Below are 21,718 nucleotides of genomic sequence, written 5' to 3' on the forward strand. Positions count from 1 at the left end.
ACACTAGTGATATACTTCAAGCTTACTGGGCACTTCGAGACTCCCTGATGCTTCTCATCAGTACAAAATCATGGGGCCATCGTGCCTCAGAGCTTTTTTACATAGAAAGTCCCAGGTTTAGTCCCTGCCTGTCTAGTTAAAAAGGAACTGATAGAAGATGACATGAAAGACCTCCACTCAAGACCCTGGGACGCCACTACTGGTCAGTGTAGGAAAAGATGAGCTAAAAGGGCCTGTTGGCTGATTCGCTATAAGGCAGCTTCATGTGTAGGAACTGCCCCCTTCCCCTCTCCAGAGCAAAAGACCTGTGGAGAATCTATTGCATACAACATCAGTGTTCCACAAAGTAGACAGACACTGTGCTGCATAGTCATTCACACCAGCCAAAGAATATGAAGAGAGCAAAGTGCCGTGAAGTCACAGCTGACTTACGGCCACCCTGTAGGGTTTTCAAGGCAAGAAACTGTTTGGAGGTGGTTTGCCAGTGCCTTCCTCCGTGTGGGCTGAGAGAGTTCAGAGAGAACTGTGACTAGCTCAAGGTCACCCAGTAAGCTTCATGTGGAAGACTGGGGAATCGAACCCGGTTCTTCAGATTAGAATCCACCACTCATGTGGGGGGGGGGGGATTGAACCCAGTTCTCCAGATAAGACCTCGCCGCTCTTAACCACTATACCATGCTGGCTCATATGACTAGTAGATAAGCCAATTTTAAAAAAGTTAAAGTAATGTAACTAAAATAATTACAAATTTTAAAAGTGATCTTTAAAGCAGTGGAAATAATTTTAAAAGTAAAGTATTCAATGAAATATATCTCATGATCTGCGTAAAGGAAGAATGACGAAGAACCTTCAAAATATGTATTTATGTAAAAGAGATCAAGATTCTTCTCACCTGAGTGTACGCGCATCTTGAGAACGGCCTATTCAGATATGGAGAAATTGGCCCACTCAGTTTTCCCAGATGTGCATATAGTTGTATGTAACATTATTTCTTTGCAGGGCGGCTCTGGTGAAACATTGGTATTTTCTACGGCAAGCATAGCGTGTGGTGTTTTCCCTCAGGGAAAAGAAACGCATTGTAAGACAGAGAAACAGAAACTGTAGTCTGACTGAGAATGGAAAAATTGGTTCCCTGAGCTGAAATATTCAACAACAAAAAGAACCTTAATTCAATTTCAGGATACATCTCTTGTGTGTTTACATTAACATTTCTTGCTGTAGTGTCTAAAATCATCCAGGTTTTCCTGTTTTATCCTATGTTTATTTTATTCTGTCGTGATGATTTATCATTCTCTGAAAAATAACTTTCCTTAAATAATGTAGCTAAAAATGGGGTGTATTTTTTCAACCATTGCCTTTTAAGAGGACAGGTGTTCTCATTTCCTCAGTTCTTTCCAAAGTCTCCCAACAGAGCGGTTACAAAGATGATGCTTACTTTTCCCCGCCCAGTCATATTGCAGGACAATTTCCTGCTTCCTCTCTCAGGAGCCTCTCGGGATCCATCTGAGGACAGGCCAGCCTAACTGTTCCCCTACCCTGCATGATCTCAGTGGCCCTGTAACCCCAAACAGATAATATCCTTCTACCAGTAAAATAGTTTATTGTACTCCCCTGGATCCATACGATAATTCTTTTGACCTGAACAGGGCACCGAAGACCGTGAAACTTGTCAAGTCTGTAAGGTCAGATAGAATTTGAGACAGGCACAAGGTTTGCCATGGAGGCCATGAAATCCTGAGTACACCAAACAGCAAGGCCTCGGCATAGATGTTGAAGTCTCCTAGGAGAATCGGCCTGAGGGCCCCTCATCACCAGAAGAGCAGCAGGGGTGCCAGTATACTGGCAGAAGCCTGTGGCACCACCAAGGGGGAGTGGGACAAAATAAGGGTCTTCCATGGTCAGCAGAGACTCGCCCAGACTCAGTGATGCTCATTAAAGTTCCTTGTTAAGAACCACATCCACACAGGTATCCCCCCCCCCCCAAGCATGGTTTCCTTCACCCACCCACATTGCCCCTTTAAAACCTTAGGGGGCTGAGCTATGCCTCTGCTGCAGCGTGCTGTAGTGGTTAAAAGCAGTGGTTTGGAGCTGTGGACTCTGATCTGGAGAACAGGGTTTGATTCCCCACTCCTCCACGTGAGTGGTGGAGGCTAATCTGGTGAACTGGATTTGTCTCCCCACTCCTCCACATGAAGCCAGCTGGGTGACCTTGGGCTAGTCTCAGCTCTCTTAGAGCTCTCAGTCCCACCTACCTCACAGGGTGTCTGTTGTGGGGAGGGGAAGGGAAGGTGATTGGAAGCCGGTTTGATTCTTCCTTAAGTGGTAGAGAAAGTCGGCATATTAAAAACCAATCCCTGGCCTATTCTGTCTTGTGAGCCCAGCACCAGGTGAACACACTCAAAAATGGGAGACTGCTCCGTAGGATTCCTGGGGATTGGGCTAGAATCCCAATAGAATGCTGCAATCTCTCCCTTCTCCTCGCACTGAGTTGGAGCTGCTGCTGAACCCCAATGCTGGACTCTATTTGTTGCAATCCAGTGATTAAATGGCCACTGAGTCAGGAGAACTGGTCAAGAAAGGGATTGGTTGGTGTGAGAACAAGGGGGGGGGGGATGAGCAAAAGCCAATCCTTAAATATGGTTTCAGAGGATATCCGTATTGGTCTGCAGTAAAAAAGCTAGATTCAAGTCCAGTAGCAACCTTAGAGACCAACAAGATTTTCGAGGTATAAGCTTTCAAGTCGAAGCTCCCTTTGTCAGATACCTGACAGAGGGAACTTTGACACTTGAAAGCATACACTATGAAAATCTTATTGCGTCTCTAAGATGCTACTGGACATGAATCTAGCTCTCCTTAAATATGCTGTCTTTTTTTTGCGGGGGAGGGGGTTACCACCTTGCTGTTTGCTGTTGTTTAACTCTTATTTTATTCCCAGAGTGCTTTTTCTATAAGAAGAACACGGGGAAATACAAACTCACTAAATAACTAATGAGCACTGTCCCTTCACAGTGATCTACGGCAGCAAGGTACACATATAGACATACAAGGAGCTGCCTGGAGTTAATTTGGAGTGGGGGCAGGAGAGTAAATTTAGAAAAGCAGCCTGAATTATTGAGGAGTCCCCTTCGTGAACCTGCCTTAGGTTAAGAGCGTACAAATCTTTTAAACGAACGAATGACCAGGGAGACAGCAGTGCCTGATTTCTTCTTTGTCTCTTTGCCTCTAGGTTATGAGGGTGTCTCAGAATTCTTCACTGACCTCCTCAACCACATCGCTGCTGTCCTGCAGGGGCAAGCGCCCGAGGTGTCCCAACTCAACCGCAGCAAGCACCAGGCCGAGCAGACCGGCAACTTAGCGGGGGAGAGGACATGCTGCGCGAGCAATGGCTGCCGGAGCCTGGTGGGCAAAGACCCCTGGATAGTGGACAGCGAGACCACCCCCTCTGTGAAGCTTCAGCACCAGAGACTAGGCTGCAACTCGGCAGTCTCCCCGAGCTTTCAGCAGCACTGCGTTGCCACATTGGCAACGAAAGCTTCCTCTCAATAACCCAAACGGGCGCCGTGGACTGAGGGGGAGAACCCTAGGCCCCAGGATCAAAGCAGGCTGGGTTGGTAATGCAACTACTACTTAAAAAAAAAATCTCTATTAGTTCAACGTGATTTTTTTGAAAAGAAAAAAAAATGAATTTAGTGATCTGGGTCCACTTCCTACTGCAGCTTCGTAGTGATTTTACACCCGCTTGTGTGTCTGTGTGTGTGTCTGTGTGTGCGCGCGTGTCTTTTTAAACACTAGACCCCTTAACAAGGGAGGACGGGGAGGGAGATTTCACTTGTTTTTGTTTTCCTTTGTAATCATTAGCGACCAGTAAACCTCACAAAATTGATAAGAATTGCGTTTGAGGAAATTATCCAGTTGAATTCCCCAGTTTGAATTCCAGCAGCCCTTCTTAGCTTCTTCTCAGCTCAACCCAAAGAGAACGTTTTATTGTGCGCTGAAAAGATTCTCAACCAGGGCAAAACCTATATGGCTGTTGTCATTGGTTGTGTAGCTGTGGCACAAGAGAAACCTGGGGAGGTTCTCTTCAATCAGGCCTTTTCCTTTCCCTCAATAGTTGTTCTGTTTTCCCGGTCATGAGACTTAGGGTTGTGACCTCTACTCCCGACAACTCACTTTGCTCAAGAGCAGGCCAAGCTTTTTACCCTACTGCCCCCTTCTGTGTTGACTCTCTAGGATAATTCTTCTGTGTTGACTCTAGGATAATTCTTGAAGGGATAATGTGTACTAATCTATAACCCTGTTGCACTGTCTGGCTGTATCCTAAGACCAGTAGCAAAACCAGGAGTGTTCAAGTGTTTCTTTCCACTGAACTGAGAGTCTTGTACAGCCTTGACCAGTTCTAGCTATTGTATCAAAAGTAGCTTGAACTAGTTAAGACTATTAAGAGAAGGCTGTGTTAATGTCTGAGGGCTTCTTCCTGTTTGAAACAATCCCTATGTTATTTGAAAGAAAACATTTTAAAAATCGTGAATTGTCTAAGCATCAGTGACGCAGGTTGGCCATTTTACATGAGCTTTGGGTCTAAGTGTCAGTTTCAGCAGCTTAACCAGAATGGATTTCCTGTGCTCATAGTGAATGCATGGAAAATTAATGTGTGCCTCCCTTTTTGGAGAGGGGGAAGGAAGATGTGAATTGTGCATGCACGTGGCCAACTTAATGCATTATGTCGTAGGGCTGGTCCGGGCGGGGGGACAGTGAATGCTCATATTCCCTGACCAGTCATAACAGAAAGCCCATTTTTAAAAAAGAGAATGAACTAGTCTTAATCCCCCATTGATCTCAAACATGCTTGAATTTCCAGTCAGAAAAGAGAAGATAGGAAGACCTGGTGAGATCTTGGGACAGAGAAAGAGAGAGGGGCATACCAAGAGAGTTTTATAGACTGTGTATTGGCCTTCCCCTTCTAGCTGCATTCTTGGGAATGACTAGAACTGTCCATACTGGGGAAGAATGTTGGCTTGCTATGTATTTGTAAGCTCCCTATAAAGACTTCGCAGTAAGTAGTAATTGATAAAAGCACCCTTTAAAAGTAGGCTGTTTCTGTTCAGAAGTTTCCATGGAGAGGTCGTCAGACATTTATTTTGGCTTTCTGAATCCAATTTGGGTTGTTGCAGTTCTGTATGATGCTTTCTGTTATTGACAGTTGCTGAGAGATCACAGTAAAAATGGGTAGGGATTTGCGTGCACATTTTTAACAAGCATTAGGCAGGAGCGAAAAGTAGGTTGAGCATGGATTTGCAGAACTCTTTGATACCATAAGCCTCTCGCAAGTTCATGATCTTTTTTTTTTAAAAAAAAGATTGCAATCAGAACTTATCATCCCCCCCCCCCCCGAATCCCTTGTTCTTGTGAGTAATGCAGGCTGGAACACAGTTTCCCCCTGACAATTGATCACTACCCAAAGCAGCTGCCTATATCATTTAGTAAGGCAAAACGTGTTGTGAGTTGCTCCACCTCATTGGCTGTTGGGACCAATGATGTCATGTTGTGCTATACTAAATATAATGGGAGAACAGGAGAAAAGACGCATGGGGTAGTTCCAGACACTGACCTCAGAGAGCGCCCTACCAGGGTATATGATGTCACTGGGTTTTGGAAGGTTTTTTTTTAATATTAACCTTTCTCTTTCATCAACTCCCACCACCCCAAAATGAAATGGCAATATTAAATTTGAGCTAAGGGAGAGAGAACAAGAAAAAGAGAGATTCTGTTTGGTCTGATTTAATAACGGGAGACATTTCAAAACTAACTATGTTTACATGAATCTAAGTATTGGATCCAATTATGGTGTCTTTTATGCTGTTTCCTAATTTTAACAATGAATTTTTTTTCTTTAAATGGCTGCCTTCTAAATTTTGGTTGGCCTATTTTGCACTGCTTTATTTCTCTGTAATAAAACTACTGAAATATGATTGTGGATTTTACGTTTGTTGACAAATCATTCAGGTGATTGTTATTAAGTCTGTTTTTGTGAATTCTTGAACATCTTATGGCAACATCTTATAAAAACACGATCCTGATCTTGACTCCAACCAGTTTAATTCAGCAGTCAGGTCTATAAGAATGTCACCAGTGTCAGTGTTTCAGATCCCGCAGATATTCTGTGATAAACGTTACAGCTGGTTGACCGACAAACATCTAACTTTTTTCAGAGTTTGTTTTCCTATAAAGATTTCAAGTCTCACCTACATCAGTACAAAATAGATTTCTTAATCTTTGAACCATCCTTGTATTGCAGCTCTTGAGCCCACATTAGATTTGAAAGGGGTCAATGATTAGGCTGCAAGGGCAATTTTGTGCATAAACATACCACACCTGAACGTTCTTGAATTTCGATATGCATGGTATTTTTTATGTATGAAGTGAAGGCCATCTAAATTTTGGTTGGCCTGTTTTGCACTACCTTATTTCTTACGGTTATTTTTTCTCCCTGTCTTGGGCAAGCCCTTTTAGAAAAGCTTCATTTGCTTGCATTCTATGGGGTGGTCCAGCCTGACACGTCCCCAAACGTCCTCTTCGTGGAATATCACAGGCTGATGTTAAACACGGATCCATATCCAAAGGGATCCACATACAACAAAGTGTTGTTTTCTTTTTTGGTGTGGCTCAGGAAAAGCTGACTTTGTCAAGTACTTGTGGGATAGCAGGTAGTCCCAGGTGCATACGCACCAGCCCCTGGAGAAGTTTTGCCACTATTTTCAAAGTATTGTGAACTTGGTAAAGGGGAGGTGAAGGACGGAAGTGTGTGTGCATCAGTACATATCTGCTTCAAAATTTAAAAAAATAACAGTGCCATCTGTCTTCTCCCAGGCAGCAATCTTTTGCCAAGAATGTATTTCCAGTAGCACAAAACAAAACTCTACTGATACTGAACCACAAGGTTGCTGTGTTCTCAGAAATAGGTTCTTAGCATATCTCCCTAGTACATGTGAGGCATCGTGCATACCAAATCCTGGTAATTTTACGCCTGGTAAGTACACATGTGAAGTTGCCCTTAGAAGCATGTGTTTGCGGATCTTTAACAGCTGAGAAGTTGTAGGAAACATTCTGCTTTTATTGCTCATTCCTGAGCCTTTCGGCGACCAGGGACGGCATGGCCAAGGCACTGCTGCGGTGCTTCCAAAGAGGTTCCCTGGCCTCCAAAAGGCTTAAAAAAGCCTTTTTGAAGTTAAAATTTCAAAAATGGGGCATTTCCCCCCATTGAACACAGCGAGGCTGCGCCAGGAAAAACCTGACGCAGCAATGCTATTGCTGTTCCTGGCCTGAAAGGGGTCAGGAAGCTGCCTACTGGCAGCTACGCCCCTCGGAACGCCCCAGGAACGCCCCCTGGGATGACGGTGCGGGGAGTTGCAGGGAGGGCGGCATGAGCGCCCCAATGCCAGTGTCCATGCCACTCTCGGTGGCGCAAGTGGCCCGGGCAACGGCGCAAGAGCTCTTTCGGCCCCAGAGTTCAGGAAGGCGTTGCCTGTGTGGAATGAAAGCCCCCTGATGGTGTGGGAGTGTATAGAGTGTTGGCATAGTGGAAGGTTCTGCTGATGGGTTACTCCAGCTGTATGGGATTGTCTTTGTGTGAATAGATGTTACTACAGAGTCTCCCCAGTGGCTGAACCGCCATTTTTCAATCTTTGTTAATGACACATTCAGGCTGATCCCAAATTGGTTGAAATAAAGCCCGGAAGAATTAAAATCAGATTAATTTTTTAAAATGCAGTAGGTAACTTTTTATCTCGGTTGTCCTGCTTTTATTTTTTTTAAATCGTTATGTAGTAATAATACATGCAAATTAATAAAAAGACCGTGATTAAAAAAAACCAGACATTCTAACCATGTGCTGCATCAGCAGCAGGGGAAAATGCAACCACTTGGCTGTTGTCTCCAGAGACTGACATTTTTGTCCTTTAATCCAGTGCAAACTTCTCGGTCTCTGGCAAATATTTGTTGGGCCGGGTTCTTTAAGTTGCAGCATGATAACGCAGATTAGGCTTCTATTGAACCAGCTGGCAGCCTTAGGCCTCTTCCAGATGGCTGCTTCCCACACTATCTGGATGTGCGGAGTAGAAGCGAAGCCCTAGTGTCTTGCAAACTCTGCTCTGCAGGCTCCTTGATACTTGTGTTTCTGCCGCTGCCGCAGCCCAAGAGCTGTGGGCGAGCAGGAACAAATTTTGACACCTCCTTATGAAAGCCTCTCTTTCTAGCAAAATGAGGAAACCTAGCACCTTCAGTGTGAATGTAACGCAATAGCCATTGCTGTTGCTGCTGCTGCTAAGAGTGGCTGTGTTGCGTGTTGACTGAAAAAATATTATTTTAATGTCTGCTGTAAAGTTGTAGCCTATTTATGTAAATTATTCATAGCAATGAACTGTATTTTTACAAGAAGAAGAGTAGGGGTTATGTATCTTTAATATTACATGAATTATTATTGTAGTGTTTGCAAATGTAAAATCACAAGGGTCTACCCCTCTTTCAGCTCCTATATGGGGTTTTTTGTCTATTTTTGTTTTGTACCTGCTAAATCAAAAACCTTAACCTTCCATTTATCTCCTTCCTTTAAGAATAGATTCAGTAGGGTTTTATGTGGCTTGAAATTGTATTTGAATTGTGGATATTAGCTGTTTAACCAATTGTACTTTTAATTAAAAGTCAAAGGCCCCCCCTCCCCTTTCTGGCAGAATTTACTAAGTGAAGTTGGTAGCGAAAATAGAGCATTGTAGTCTACTTCTGCAATGCATCTGAGCTTTGTTGTTGGACAACTGTTGATCACTTTTTACCGCAGAGTGGTTTTTCTAAAGACAATGTTTTTCTTTAAGACAATGTTCTTTTTAACTCTGTGTGTGTGTAGAATTTTCTTTCCTTCACGATCCCACTAATTTAACCAGAATTCAATATTTGGTTTTAATCAGCTTTCCACACCCTTCTCAGCATAGCTGAGGCTCAGCTGGCACAGAGTATGAGGTTAAAATGTGTTCCTAGACTGTAGCACATCAGACTACAGGTTTGCTTGCTTGAATATTCTCCAACGGGAGAAAAAAAAACTGTACACAGAAGGCTAGAAGACCAGGGGGTCGGCTTCCCCCTGACATCTAGGGCACTCCTTAATATGAGATTGTAATCAGTGCACTAAAACACCAGCCGTTGTCAGACTAAGTGGTATCTAGAAACAGCAGCAAAGTGTTATGTGGTACCTCAAAGAAGAGCAAATAATAGTGGTACACACTTTTCAGGGGCCAGACCTTATTTTGACAGGGCACGGTAGTTGTCTTCTGTGTGCAGACCGGGTGTAACTGAACATAATCTAATATTGAACATTGAAGCTGAAAAACAGTGAAACTGAAAAAAACATGGCTCTGGGTGTGCTGTTCAGTTTAATTACTAAAAACAGAAGGGGTCATAAAACCCATTCATAATTCTTCATGAGTAAGGTTAGTGGGGGGGGGGGATGTTCACGTCTTCCTTTTTTGCCATTTTATATGTAAGTATAAAATAGTGATTTCTATATTTCAGAATGTGGGCAGCCCACAAGAATGCTAGTGGTATTTTATCTCTTTGTAAAAAAAAAAAAAATGAAGAAAGGGAAAAAAAGCAGTGCTGTAAAAATGCATTAGATGTAATTTTTAAAAAAATATTTATGTAGATCCCTTCCTCAGTCCATGTGCATCCTCCACGGGAGATCCCAAAATATTCCATTTTACTGGTCTCTTTACTGATAGCTTACCGTCGTACATCCTCAAGAAAGACTGTCTTTACATAATAAAGAATGGACGGGTTAGATCCATTGGTGCCTTCCACTGATGGGAAGACGTCTACTGTCAAGATATATTCATCAAAGGAAAGGCACTATTAGATCCTACTCAATGAGGGTTTTTAAAAAAGAAAATTAATTTGTGTGTATGTGTGCGTGTTGAGGCATGTTTAGTGTTGTCAGTTCCAGATCAGAGTCCAACCTATTTGGGACCATGTTTTTGGTCATGCCAGGTTTGCCTATGAACATTGCTGTCTGTACATGACTGACCCCCACTTTATATAGTATTAGTAAGTATGAGTGTTGTGATTGCTTTGGTCCTGTTCATAAAATTGCTTTTATGAAAAACTAAATTGTTTTGTATTTAATTTGTGTGTGTGTGTGTGTGTGAGATACACATGCGCACACACATATATAAGATATATATATAAATATAATATAAAGTAAAAAATTCTGGTCTATATGAAAACCAAAAAATATTAGCTCCTGGACTTTTTAATCATACCGCATGACAAAAATCCTTTTGAAATAATATGGTGCTTTTCTTCTCTCGCTTACCATCAATTTGAATAGTAATTTGTCCCATTTTTTTGTCTTTTATTTGCCAAAACACCAGGCTGCAATAGACAAACTTTGATTTTTAACAGTAGAGTAAAATTCACTTAATTATCTTCTATTGTTGTTTGTGTCTGCTTTGGAGACAAAAACTATCCTTTTTCAAACACATGATTAAAAAAAATAAATGCCTTATTAAAATGACTTTATCCTGCATTCTTGTCAATGACTGGAAAGGGCCAGCAGTTGAGGGTGGGAAGCGGTGGATAATAATCTGGAAGTGGACTGAGTTTCCCCCCACTCTTTTTTTTTTAGATATATATATATATATATCCAAGTTTTTACAGCCATTGAATTGTATGGGAATTTTCTTTAAACGTTTTTATCAGTGAAGTCAACATATCAGAATTCTGGCCCAATATGTAATTGGGAGAAGAAACTACCTGTAGCACCATCCTAAGCAGAGCTGAATCCTTCCAAGTTAATGAATTTAGAAAGATGCAACTCTACTTAGGATGGCAGTATTAGCATCAAAAGAGAAAATCCATGACATACCGGTACTTTTTTTCCGCCATCAAGTCACAACTGACTTGTGGCACTCCCTGGTGGGGGTTTCAAGGCAAGAAACATTCAGAGGTGGTTTGCCATAGCCTGCCTCTATGTCACAACCCTTGTATTCCTTGGAGGTCTCATATCCAAATACTTGCCTGGGTCAACCCTGCTTAGCTTCTGAGATCTGACAAATATTGTGTGTGTGAACACTTCATCAGGCAGATGTTACCAAAATAAAAAGTTAATGAGGAAAAAGGCAGAGTCTCATGCCAGCTCTAGTGATGCTGGGGGCTGATCGGCACACTTAAGTTGTTTAATTGCTGGAGATGTTTGATTCGAACACTAATATTCTGGGAAGGCGCATCTCCATTGAGAAAATGAAAGTCCAGCTAGGTCCAAATCTGAATGAGGAGAAGCACAGTTCTCTTTGAGAGCAGAAGGAAGAACATGTTGATCTCCATTTTAAATATGTCTTAGTTAAATTTATGATGGTTCACAAGGTGTATCTAATTATAGTCCTATTAAATAATTATTACCTTGTGTAGACAGTCCTTTGGCAGCTTTTTCCCCATCTTGTTGACTAATTCTTTCATGGCTGAAATTAGGTATCAATAAAGTAGAAAAAAAAGTTGTCAGCAGTCATATTGACCCCCACAATCCTGGAATGATCTATCAAAACTGTATATACACTTGCATACGTGTTCTGGATTTCCACTGGATTTCCACTGAATTCCTTATAGTTGTTGGTGTGTTTCCCAAATTCATATTTTAAATGAAGTTAAAATTAACTAAAAGTCTACATCTGACTGAACAAGGGAACCTTTGCAACAAAAGTGAACTACTGGAGAGTTGGAAAGCAAAGCCATCTACACGGGCCAATTGTTTAAAATTAGAATGGCAGTATATACCCTACTTTGTGTTTTTATTTATAACCTGCTTTTTCTTCAAGAAATTTGCTGTGGCATGCTTTGCAGTTATCCCATTTTTTCCTCACAACAGCTCTGTGAGGTTGTTCACGTCTTCCTTTTTTGCCATTTTATATGTAAGTATAAAATAGTGATTTCTATATTTCAGAATGTGGGCAGCCCACAAGAATGCTAGTGTCTAGGCGGAAAGTTCACAAGTACAAAGTTACCAGCGAGTTTCACTGTGAGTAGTAATTTTAAACCAGGTCCCCCTAGAAGAACCATCAGAGGGGTGTTTAAAGAAAGATTAAGAGAGACAAATGAAGGAGCCCAAAATTATATTTTTATTGTTGTCCTTAATTTCTATATAGAATATATTATAGTCAGAGTTCTCTCATTTTTTTTAATCAAAAGATTAACAAGTTATTGCAAGTTATTTTATCCAGTAAACATAATAGTAGAAGTAAAACATTCTAGAAAGCTGTCATGGCTTGTAATTTTTTTTTTTAAAAAAAATCAAAAATAAGGGGAAAATCCCCAAATCTACCCCCCCTTTCCCCCTTCAACAGAAAATACATGAGTAAGTCACACTGTTGCTGTAATCCAAAAGTTACAATAGAAAATCGATAGCCAGTAAAGGGAGCACAAAATCAAATGCAAGCAATTCAAGCGCAAGACTACTTTAGACACACAGAGGGGGGGGGGGAGTCTGTTTTCTACTGATAATTGGCTTCCTATGCCAAATGCACCTGCTCCATTTAAAAAAAAAAATTCAGTGTTTTCCAAGGGTGAGTAAAACATCTCACTTTTTTTGCTCAGGTCACACCTAGTTTAAATGCTTCAGCCTCTCCGTAGGGCGTGGAGCTTCTGGGCCACTTTCTCCAGCTCTGCTTCGATTGCCGCCAAGCTTTCCAGCTCTTGCTCCTGAAAGACAAAAGGAAACACCGGTTGCAGTGGGCTGGGAGGCCTTGTGGAGCCCACCAGATTCCACCAGGGAAAGAGGGAGGGGGCAACAAGGTTTTCAGCCCGGTCTTACAGAAGATCGAGATTAAGGGAGCTAGAATGGGTTTTTGAAGTGCATTTCTGTTTGTGTTTTTTATCAGTTACTGCAGCGACTTTATCAACATAGGTCAGTTACAAAACCTGACAGCTCATTATGTGGGCCTGAGCTAAGGGTTCACAAAAATGATGAGATCAGCTTTCTGAAGTAGTGAAAGTAGCTGTGGGTTCATGGGCTTCTGATGCGGTGGTAGGAGACAAGAAAGTGCAGTGTATCCACAGTCTCCCCCGTGCCCTACTCTAAGCGCCGATTGTTCTAGTAGCCTGTTGATGAGGCAATGGCTTCGGCCAAGGCCAGAGTAAGGGGTGTTACTTCATTAGCATAGCAAATGGCCCACCCTAAAAGCAAAATCGCTTCCATTTTCTGATCATGGGTTGTATGGAAAGATATGACGTGGGCTTAACATGACTTCTTATGTCTAAGGTGGGGACAATGATGTAAAGAGGAGGAGAACATGATGTTTGTAATGATCGACATCTTGGCAAGTATATAATCTTATGCTGGACTAAAAGTGTTGGCTTCTGCTTTGGACTGGAGCCTGTTATTCAGCTGAATAATAAAGCTTTAAACCTCCTCCTCCTTGGTGTGCTTATTGAGCCAGGACACCAAGGGACGAATCTGTTGGTTGAAAAACTGTCTCTAATTAACAATCTGCATTGTAACAGATTTACATTCAGTTCCCATTCACACAGTGCCTGATATGAATCGCAACTGCAGTAGATATGGAAAAAGGGCCCAGACACTCCAACCACCCTACCACACTTCCTCTCTTTTTGCATATACATTTTGTGTGTGTCCATGGCCTCACATCTGGAAGAGTAGCTATTGGTTTATGTTAATTAGATACACCTCAGTAGGGACACAAGGCAGCTTAAAGCAACACTCTCCTCGCCCCCCCTTTTAGCCTAACAATACCTGAGAGAGAGTGACTTGCCCAAGGTCACCCAGTGAGCCTCCATGGCGGAGCAGGGGTTCAAACGTGAGTCTCCCACATCCGAGTCTAAGGGCGCTTCCACACGTGCCGAATAATGCACTTTCATTCCACTTTCAGTGCACTTTAACGATAGTTTGCAAGTGGATGTTGCCATTTCACACAGTAAAATCCATCTGCAAGGTGCATTGAAAGTGCTTTATTCAGTATGTGTGAAAGCGCCTTTTAATACTCTAATCATTAACTGATAGTATCTAGAAAGAATTTATGGGACATTACTTGTAAGACCTGAGAGGCCAAACACTATATACAATGTAGTGATTATAGACCATTTCAGAGATCTTATTGGTGCCAGTGGATGTGACTTCCATTGGTGGCAGAAAATCACTACTGAAAGCATTTCCAAAAAATTCAGGGGCCCAAGAAGTTCACAGTTAGCATTGCACAAAGTGGGTCATGTTGTCCCTCTTCGTTATTATTTGCTCCTACAACACACTGGCAAGTTTTCTGTCTAATCTCTTCATCAACTTTTTCTCAGTTTGCAGTGTTTTACATGAAAGACCAGAAGTGTCAGACCAAATAAAACACCTGAAGCCTCATCCAAGACAGCTGTTAACATTTCCCTAAGATCTAAGGGAAACTGGGACATCCGTATTGCATTCATGTAGAAGATCTAAAGCCGTGAGAGCCCTGTGTACTGGAAATAGCTCTTTGGAGAGATTTGTCCCTTTTTAAGAGACAGTTAAAAAATGGTCACAGAAAAGAAACTGGGTGTAGGAGTGCAATTTTTTGTGTGCCATCAAGTCAAAGCTGACTTACGGTGACCCTGTAGGGTTTTCAAGGCAAGAGACATTTGGATCTGTTCAGAGGATCCACATCATGACCTTGGTATTCCTTGGAGGTCGCCCATCCAAATACTAACCAGAGCTGACCCTGCTTAGCTTCTGAGATCTGTCAGATCAAGCTAGCCTCGGGCTTTTCCCACAAAGGGTGTTAAACCTTCCCTCTTTCAGTAAATATTATCCACTAGAAAAAAAATCAGAATTATCCAGTTACTTGAATTTTAAGTCCTACCTGGAGGCTAAAAACACTTAAAACCAAAGACTCAATAATCAGAAAAAAAATAAGTTCTCCCTAAATATATAACTATCTTCTAGTTGCTATAGCAGATAACTAAATTTGGCAATCCTAACAATTAAAGGCTGTCCTTATATGTTGAGTCGTGCTTAATAATTGTCAACGTACAGCTGACTTATACTAAGGGTCCGAGTAAATGGGATCATAGAATCACAGAGTTGGAAGGGAGCTCCAGGGTCATCTAGTCCAACCCCTGCCCAATGCAGGAAATTCACAACTGCCTCACACACCCCACACCCATAGTGATCCCTACTCCATGCCCAGAAGATGGCCCAAAAATAAATGGTATGATGAATGGATATTCTGTGGGTGGTTTTAAGCTTAAAAGCAGCCTGGGGGTGGATTTAAGGTGCTTGTGAGAGAGGAGAATATTGAGGACAAGACTGGAACAACATTGTCATGGCGGGGGGTGGGGGAGGCACCCTCTCAGCTTCTGCTTCTTCTTCGTCTCCTCCTCCTCCTCCTCCTCCTTATGAGACTGGAAAATGCACCAGTGATCTGGGTGATCCTTTCCTGGTGAAAGCAGGCAGGCCTCTTACAGGGCTGTGGCAGATGCCGTACCACTCTGACTGCAGATGCCAGTTCTGAACTGATACAGGGGGTACTCTTAGGTAGATGGAAAGGGCAGGTCTTTGGAAACTGAACTAAGAATATACAGACCAAAGAAGCAGTTGCAACACAGATGTAGCAGGGAACATGGTTTAATCCTGGCTTGGGAGGCAAAGTGCACGGCAGCTTGTGTTTCCAGCTCTGGGAAGGATGGGTAGAGGCAGCTAAGGGTGGCAACTGAGGCATAATAAAGGAGATTGGGAAAAGCTGCACTTTACCTGTTTGTCACAGGGGCATTTAAAGTGCCTGTGCACTTTAATGCTAGGTAAGTGTTGGAATGGATGGCCTGATCTCATCAGATCTTGGAAGCTAAGCAGCAAGACCACCGAGGCAATCCAGGATTGCTCTGCAGAGGCAAACCACCTCTGTTCGTCTCTTGCCTAGAAAACCATATGGGGTCACCATACATCAGCTGCTACTTGATGGCACTTTCCACCACTCCACCAAATGTTGGAATCAGTCCCAATTCTTCTCAGGGCCTGCCCACCCACATAACTCATTCAGCACCACTGAGATGACTGCAGACATGGGAGCTCCTCCTTCTCCTCCCACTTCTTCTTTCCCTTCTTGTTTAAGAGGATTGGCATTCTGGCTGCCTGTCCACAGCTGGGGCGGCCTGTGTAATGAAAGTGCTGGCATCACTGAGAAACAGCTTGGCCAGTAATGCGTTGATATGACTTAAGGAAAGAGGATTTTGCAGGCTCAAAGGAAACCCTTCCCTCACTGGGCCAGATTTCTCTCCTGGTGCCAAGGCAGGGCAGCGTGTTGAAACAAAGAAGACTCTGAAGTTAAGACTTGTGTGTTAAGAACCGTTTTGCACATGGCCTTTTACTACCGAGGCTTAGGGCAAAAAACAAAGGTGATGATGGCATGAGTATTTATACTACAATTACACATGCAAGCTGTGGCCTATGATTGCAGAAATTATAAGAAAACAAGGACGAGCCCTGGAAGAGCCCTGCGATATCAAACCAAAGGTCCATCTAGTCCAGCATCCCGATTTCCCACAGTAGGGAAATGGGTTCCTCCAGAAGCCTCCTGCCCTGACCTGGATTGCCCAGGCTAGCCTGATCTTTTCAGATATCAGAAGCTAAGCAGGATCAACCCTGGCAAGTATCTGGAGGGGAGACCTCCAAGGAATACCAGGGTCGCTGTGCAGAGGCAGGCAATGGCAAGCCACCTATTAATGTTTCTTGCCTTGAAAACCCTACGGGGTCACCATAAGTTGGCTGCGACTTGATGGCAAAAAGAAAAATAGAAAAAAAGAAGCTGCCTAGTTCATCTATCCATCACTGCTGCCCCCAACAACTGGGGATCAAAGGTCAACACAGAAATGTACAATTAACGCATGCCTGAAATGAATTTTATGTTTTGTGAAGAAGTACTTCCTTTGGTTTGTCCTGAATCTACTTCCAGACGATTTCACCGGATGATGTTGGAACTAATAAAATGAAACAGAACTCCCGCGGCCCCTTAAAAACGAACAAAGTTTATTTTAGCATAAACTTTCCTGAAGCATGCATTTGACGAAGTGAGTTCTGACTCACCAATACTTAGGCGGAAATAACCTTTGTAAGGCTTCCACCTGCCGCTGAACTTCCATTTCGTGTTGCTACAATAGACTATCATGGCCGCCCTCTGGACTCCGTTCTAATCACATGAGACTGGGAGAAAAGGTTCTACTTTCTCTACCCTGAACATAATTGTATAAACTCTGCCCCCTCTTAAATCATCTTTCTTCTGAATTAGTCTCAAACACCTTTCCTCGAGGGGAGATGCTCTAACCTGTTGCATGTTTTGGCTGCCCCTTTTCTGTACCTTTTCCACGTCCACAAAATCCTTTCTAAGATGAAGAAAAATACACAGGTTTCCAAACACAGCTGCGCTGCTGACTTATATAACAGCATTATGATGCTTGTCATTTGATTTCCTAATAATCCCTAGTATTAACATTTGTTTCTTTCCTCATCGTAGACCAAATGAATTGACGTTTTCAATATGCCATCCCAAGATAGCTTTTGGTACTGGCATAATATTACATGACTGTGTAAGAAGTCCAACAGACAGGTTAGCTCACTATTGGAAAAGCGCTATATAAGAAGAAGACCCATAAGCAGCACAAGAGAGGAAATGCACACTGCTGTACTGAAACTGGCTCGAAACAAAACTTAAATCTACAGCCTTCAAGAATGGAGGCCAAAACACTAGCCCATCTTCCCACTTTGGAAAGAAAATTGACCATATAATTAATGCACGGGGTAGGAGACAGGTGTTTTGGTTTTCAGCCTTTCTGTGGTTCTTACACATTTTATCTTACGGTGAATGCAGACTATGCTTAAAAGTGTCTGGACCACATTTTAAGGATGACTGTGCTACTCAAACCATCCACACACACCAGAAGTCCACCAGAGCCTTTCCACAGACTCAGGGCAACTTCCTCCCCTCCCCCTGCCTGCCGCCTAGGCTTGCCAGGCCCCGCAGCTCCACCGGCGGGAGCTTCGTGGGGGTGTGGCTTTAGCGTGCGTTGCGTGCACGCGCCGGCACAGCACACCCACGCGCGATGCGCCTATGTCACTTCCGGTTTAGCCTGGAAGTGACGGGGACACTCTAGCAATCCCGGCCAAAACTCTATGGTTTCCATATGGTTTCCATAGAGTTTTTGGCTGAGGGTGCTAGAGCGTCCGCGTCACTTCCGGGTTAAACTGGAAATGACGTGTGCGCTGTGTCCGTGCGCGCGTGCCCTGCGCGTGCCCGGAGTGCCTGCAGGGCCTCAGCTAGCCGGCGGGCAGCCTGGTGGATGGGCGGTAGATTACCCGCTACCACCGGGTAATTGGCAACCCTACTGCTGCCACTGCCCCAAATATCCCCCCCCCAAGAAATGCTGCTCCTTGGTGACCTTGTCATCCACTAGCATTATTGGGGGGGCATTTGGGGCTGAGGGGGAGTGGGGAGATAGTTGTGCTATAATGGTCAGAAATCCTGCTGTCTGCAGAAACGCCCCACTGGGTGTTCATGGAAAGTTGAAAGGGGGGGCTGGAATTGGTTTTGCCTTTCCTGGCTGTTGGTACTGGACGACACTGGCAGCTATTAGATTCTGTACAGATGGCAGTAAGGAAGGACAACTGTGTACTGTAGACATGCTGTCCTTTAAAAAAAAAGAAACAAAAAAAATTATGTGCCAAGGTATCATAAATTCTGTGCCAAGGTAGCATAAAAACCCAGAATTTTGCCAGCTGTTCAAATTAAGAATTTTGTGCGTTCTAAAATGAAAGTTTTGGTTTTCAGGAAACTGATTTATGATAGTAAGTTACACCTTTGCACCACTCCACTGCAGAATGCATGACCTGGATCCCAAATTGCCATTCCATTGGTATAACAGCAGTTCTGCTGACCAACAGGCATTTCCATTGGTGGAGGAGGGGAGGGTGAGTTCTACTGATTCTCCTTACCCACTGCAGACTCTCACTTAGCCCCATATTGTTCCTATGGTTTCCCTGATGCCCAGGAGCACAATTTGGAGGGGGACACAGAAGGCTGCAGTGGGAGGGGAAGAGGGGGGGTTGCCTTCCTCTTGTGCAGTGCTGTGCAAGATCCAAGCCTATCTAACCCAAATGAAGGCCGGCACTTCCGTTAACCAGCTCTGGCATCAGACTTCATAGGTTGATTCTCAGTGTCCCTCCTCCAAGCCACAGGTCACAAGAGGAAAGCTTCAGCACCAGCACAGTCAATGAGCTGTAGCTGATCTAGGCCTACTCCTGGGACAGGAACACTCCTATGTGGCGCTTCCCCGTTGAGCTGGACAGTGCATGGCTGTGCAACAGGAAGACGTATGCTGCTCTATGGTGGGGGTACAGCATAGAGTTCACTGTTTACACCACTGCAGCAGCTTTGAATAAGGCTGAAAAGACATTCATGCCAACACCAAGAACTGCAATGTGGTGTTTGCAGTGTGAAATAGGACAGCCCAGCTGGTGTTATGAATGGAAAATAATGTTTGGCTGTAAAGCAGTTTGCAGCACAGCTCAAATGGTTCCCACACATCAGGGCTGTTGATCAGGCGTCATGTATGTGCTTGAACAATCCCACCTACATCAAATTCCAGTCTCTCCCTAGCAGTATGGACACGGACAGTGGACTGAATCGGGACCATAGAGGCATGTGTCACTTTCACACATGCTGAAGAATGCACTTTCAATCCATTTTCAATGCACTTTAACAATCATTGCACATGGTATTTGCCATTTCACACAGTAAAATCCAGCTTCAAAGTGCATTGAAAGTGGATTGGAAGTGCATTATTTGGCCTGTGTGGAAATGCCCATGCCCTCCCCACCCACCCTGCCCCCTCTCTCCCCTCTCTTTTAGCTGAAATGCTAATAAGGGCTGTTGTTCTGCTGCTGGCTCTGGAGAGACGGTCACCAAGGTTTCCTGGTTGTCTCCCTGGTGTCTTGAGGGCATCTTGCTAGCTCCTGGGCAACAGGGTGATGTTGCTCGCTAAAAAGGGATGAGCTGAACCCTGGAAAACTCCCAGCAGTGATACCAAAGAAGTTGAAATACTTCTTGGTGTTGTGGCTGACACAGCTCCTGTTGGTTTGACTCCAAGACTTGCCGTAATAGCTTGGTCTGCCCCATCTCATCAGAGCTCAGAAGCTAAGAAGGGTCAGGACTTAGATGGGAGACCACCAAGGAAGACTGGTGCTGCTATGCAGAGGAAGGCAATGGCCAACCACCTCTGCTCATCTCTTGCCTTGAAAACCTCATGAGCTGGAACTTCAGGGGGCTGCTATGAGTTGGTTGCGACTTGACGGAGAATGTCTAGAGTTGCCAGGTGTGAAGGAGGCGAGAACTCCTCTACCTTTCAAGAGAGGGGCATTTCAGAGGGGCTGGTATTGCCACTCAGGAATGAGAAGCATGAGCTCGCTGCTGAAAGCTCTCACTCACGTGGCTATTAAAATGGCTGAGAGCCCCCCTAACACTCACACACTCCCGACCTTCTAGGGATGCAGCTCTGGCAAAGGGAATGGGTTGGAGATTTGGGGAATACATTCCCTCAGCATTTCAAAGTTGAAAACATAAGAACAGCCATGCTGGATCAGACCAAGGCCCATCAAGTCCAGCAGTCTGTTCACACAGTATCCAACCAAGTGCCTCTAGGAAGCCCACAAACAAGACAACTGCAGCAGCATCCTGCCTGCGGTGCACAGCACCTAATATCATAGGCACACTCCTCTGATCCTGGAGAGAACTGGTATGCATCATGACTAGTATCCATTTTTACTAGTAGCCATGAATACCCTTCTCCATGAATATGTCCACTCCCCTCTTAAAGCCTTCCAAGTTGTCCGCCAGCACCACATCCTGGGGCAGGGAGTTCCACAATTTAATTATGCATTGTGTGAAGAAATACTCCCTTTTATCAGTTTTGAACCTCTCACCTTCCATCTTCAGCAGATGACCCAGCATTCTAGTATTATGAGAGAGAGAGAAAAGCTTCTCCCTGTCCACTCTCTCCACATCATGCGTAATTCTATCGACCTTTATCATGTCTCCCCTTAACCGCCTTCTTTCCAAGCTAAACAGCCCTAAGCGTTTCAACCTTCAAGTTAAATCTTGACAATACTGTTTCCATTCTAATTTTGGACCCAAAAAACCTCATCCACTCAGGGCCAGTGCAACTAGACCACTGTGTGTGTGTCAAGTGCTGTCAAGTCACAGCCAACTTATGGCAGCCCCAACAAGGGGGCTTTCAAGAAAAGCAAGAAGCAGAGGTGGTTTGCCACTGCCTTCCTCTGCAGAGTCTTCCTTGGTGGTCTCCCATCCAAGCACCAACCCTGCTTAGCTTCCGAGACATCGCAACTAGACCAATATATTGTCAATATCCCTTTCTCTCCCCACCCCCAGACTCTACAATAGACCATAGCATACACAAAAGCAGAAAAAGAAGAACAGTAAGTCATTTAGATTAGCTAGCCGTTTGCAATGCAGCATATGGTATTTGCTGTGAGATCTGTCAACTATGCTATCGCTGAATCTAATGGTAAATTGTGTGATCCTTGCCAGTCACAAAAGCAGCAAACCCAGACCATCCAAAGGGTAAAGTTTGGATTTCTGTATATTCAGAGAACTCTTCCAATATGCATAGGGTTGCCAACCTCCAGGTATCGGCTGGAGAT

The 21,718-nt window shown here is 43.8% G+C and overlaps 2 protein-coding genes across 2 annotated transcripts in view; one reads left to right on the forward strand and one right to left on the reverse strand.

Annotated features, from left to right (window-relative positions):
* Positions 1-3,664, forward strand: part of ITPK1 (inositol-tetrakisphosphate 1-kinase) — a 165,971-nt gene extending 162,307 nt beyond the window's left edge. Inside the window, exon 10 of the mRNA XM_056851337.1 lies at positions 3,227-3,664. Coding sequence (XP_056707315.1) covers positions 3,227-3,546 — 320 coding nt within the window. The 3' untranslated portion in view covers positions 3,547-3,664. The remainder of the gene's footprint in view (positions 1-3,226) is intronic.
* Positions 3,665-12,648: 8,984 nt separating this feature from the next.
* The window catches only part of CHGA (chromogranin A), a 28,012-nt gene continuing 18,942 nt past the window's right edge, over positions 12,649-21,718 (reverse strand). Inside the window, exon 7 of the mRNA XM_056851833.1 lies at positions 12,649-12,732. Within this exon, the coding sequence (XP_056707811.1) occupies positions 12,649-12,732 (84 nt within the window). The remainder of the gene's footprint in view (positions 12,733-21,718) is intronic.

The sequence above is a fragment of the Euleptes europaea genome, chromosome 6 (genome assembly GCF_029931775.1).
Source record: "Euleptes europaea isolate rEulEur1 chromosome 6, rEulEur1.hap1, whole genome shotgun sequence".
NCBI classification, from domain to species: domain Eukaryota; kingdom Metazoa; phylum Chordata; class Lepidosauria; order Squamata; family Sphaerodactylidae; genus Euleptes; species Euleptes europaea.